Source organism: Nicotiana sylvestris, chromosome 3, assembly GCF_000393655.2.
Source record: "Nicotiana sylvestris chromosome 3, ASM39365v2, whole genome shotgun sequence".
Lineage (NCBI taxonomy): Eukaryota > Viridiplantae > Streptophyta > Magnoliopsida > Solanales > Solanaceae > Nicotiana > Nicotiana sylvestris.
The window spans coordinates 116,784,163-116,786,650 of NC_091059.1; the positions used below are offsets into that span (position 1 = coordinate 116,784,163).

Here is a 2,488-nt window from a genome sequence, read left to right on the forward strand (position 1 = left end):
CTCAGAAACATCCAACCTCACGAAATGATTGGCTAATGCCTGAACATCCAAAGCAAGAGGTCTTTCACCGATTGGAATATACGCAAGGCTGCCCATACTAGCTAACTTCCTACTCAAAGCATTGGCCACTACATTGGCCTTCCCAGGATGATATAAGATTATGATATCATAGCCTTTCAATAGCTCCAACCACCTCCTCTACTTCAAATTTAGCTCATTCTGCTTGAACAGGTATTGCAAACTTTTGTGATCCGTGAACACCTCACATGATGCGCCATATAAATAATGCCTCCAAATCTTCAGCGCGTGAACAATGGCCGCTAGATCCAAATCATGAATGGGATAATTCTTCTCGTGAATCTTCAACTACCACGAAGCATATGCAATAACCTTGCCATTCTGCATCAACACCGCACCAAGTCCAATACGAGATGTGTCACAATAAACTGTATATGGCCCTGAATTTGTGGGCAACACCAACACCGGTGATGTAGTCAAAGCTATCTTGAGTTTCTGAAAACTCGCCTCACACTCATCCGACCACCTAAACAAGGAACCCTTCTGGGTCAACCTGGTCATCGGGGCTGTAATAGATGAAAACCGCTCCACGAACCGATGGTAATAAATTGCCAAACCCAAGAAACTCTGGATCTATGAAGCTGATGTGGGTTTAGGCCAGTTCTTGACTGCCTCGATCTTCTTAGGATCCACCTGAATACCATCTGCTAATACGACATGACCCAAGAATGCAATTGAACTCAACCAAAACTCATATTTTGAAAACTTAGCAAACAACTAACTGTCTTTCAGAGTTTGAAGAACGACTCGAAGGTGTTGCTCGTGCTCCTCTAGGCTGCAGGAGTAGATCAAAATATCATCAATGAAGACAATCATGAAGGAATCAAAATAAGCCCCGAACACCCGGTTCATCAAATCCATGAATGCTGCTGGGGCATTTGTCAACCTGAATAACATTACTAGGAACTCATAATGCCCGTATCGAGTGCTAAAAGCTATCTTAGGGACATCGGATGCCCTAATCCTCAACCGATGGTAGCCAGAACTCAAAACAATATTCGTAAATACCTTGGAACCCTGAAGCTAATCAAACAAATCATCAATCCTCGGCAATGTATACTTGTTCTTGATGGTGACTTTGTTCAACAACCGGTAATCTATACATATCCTCATCGATCTATCCTTCTTCTTAATGAACAACACCGACATACCCCAGGGCGAACCACTAGGTCTAATAAAGCCCTTATTAAGCAAATCTTGCGGCTGCTCCCTCAATTCTTTCAACTCTAGCTGGGCCATACGATATGGCGGAATAGAAATGGGCTGAGTGCTTGAAGCCAAATCAATGCAAAAGTCAATATCCTTGTCGGGTGGCATCCCCGGTAGGTCTACATGAAACACCTCTGGAAACTCCCGAACAACTGGAACAGAGTCCATAGAAGGAACCTCAGCACTAGAATCACGAACATAAGCCAAATAAGCCAAACACCCCTTCTCGACCATACACCGAGCCTTCATATAAGAGATAACCTTGATGGTAGAATGACTAGGAGTCCCTCTCCACTCCAATCGAGCCAACCCCGACAATGCTAAGGTAACGGTCTTGGCATGACAGTCCAATATAGAATGATAAGGTGACAACCAATCCATCCCAAAAATGACATCGAAATCCACCATATCGAGAAGTAGGAGATCTACACCGGACTCAAAACCCCTAATAATAACCACACACGAGTTATAGACACGATCTACAATAATATAATCACCCACCGGTGTGGACACATATACCGGAGCACTCAAAGAATCATGAGGCACAACCAAATACATAGCAAAAAAAAGATGACACATAGGAGTATGTAGACCCTGGATCAAATAGAACTGAAGCATCTCTATTGCAAACTGAAACCGTACCTGTGATAACTGCATCAGAGACTCAGTCTCAGACCTGGCTGGGAAAGCATAACATCGGGGATGGGCCCCACCACTTTGAACTATATTTCTGGGACGGACTACTGGTAGCTAGCCTCCACCTCTAACGGCCTGACATCCGGACTAGCGGGCTGACCTCCACCTCTAGCGGGCTGACCCCTACCTCTGGCTTCCTGACCCCTACCTCTAGCTAGCTGGGCAGGTGGTGCCGGAATCATGTCATGACAACTCTGCTACTACGACGGAATACCCACTAATATCGAACAAGACCTCCGGATATGACCATACTCACCGCACTCAAAATATCTACCTGAAACTACGGCTGAGGAAACTGAGACTGACCCTGGCGGGCCGACTGACCACGATAATAGCTCTGTAGAGGAGGTGCTCTGATAGGAGCTGGCGGTGCATTATGAGCTGGTTATCCTGAAGGAGGTACATAAGAACCACGACCCCTTGAAGCTCCATGAGATGCCTGAAGTGCTGAATGAAATGGCCTCTACCAAAAGAATCTCTGCCTCCAGACGAGGCACCGCTGAAC

The 2,488-nt window shown here is 45.6% G+C and overlaps 1 protein-coding gene across 1 annotated transcript; it reads right to left on the bottom strand.

Annotated features, from left to right (window-relative positions):
- Positions 1-1,101: 1,101 nt before the first annotated feature.
- Positions 1,102-1,944, bottom strand: LOC138887898 (uncharacterized). Its single transcript, XM_070169688.1, has one exon. The coding sequence runs from the start codon at positions 1,942-1,944 to the stop codon at positions 1,102-1,104; it is 843 nt and encodes a 280-aa protein (XP_070025789.1).
- Positions 1,945-2,488: the final 544 nt, after the last annotated feature.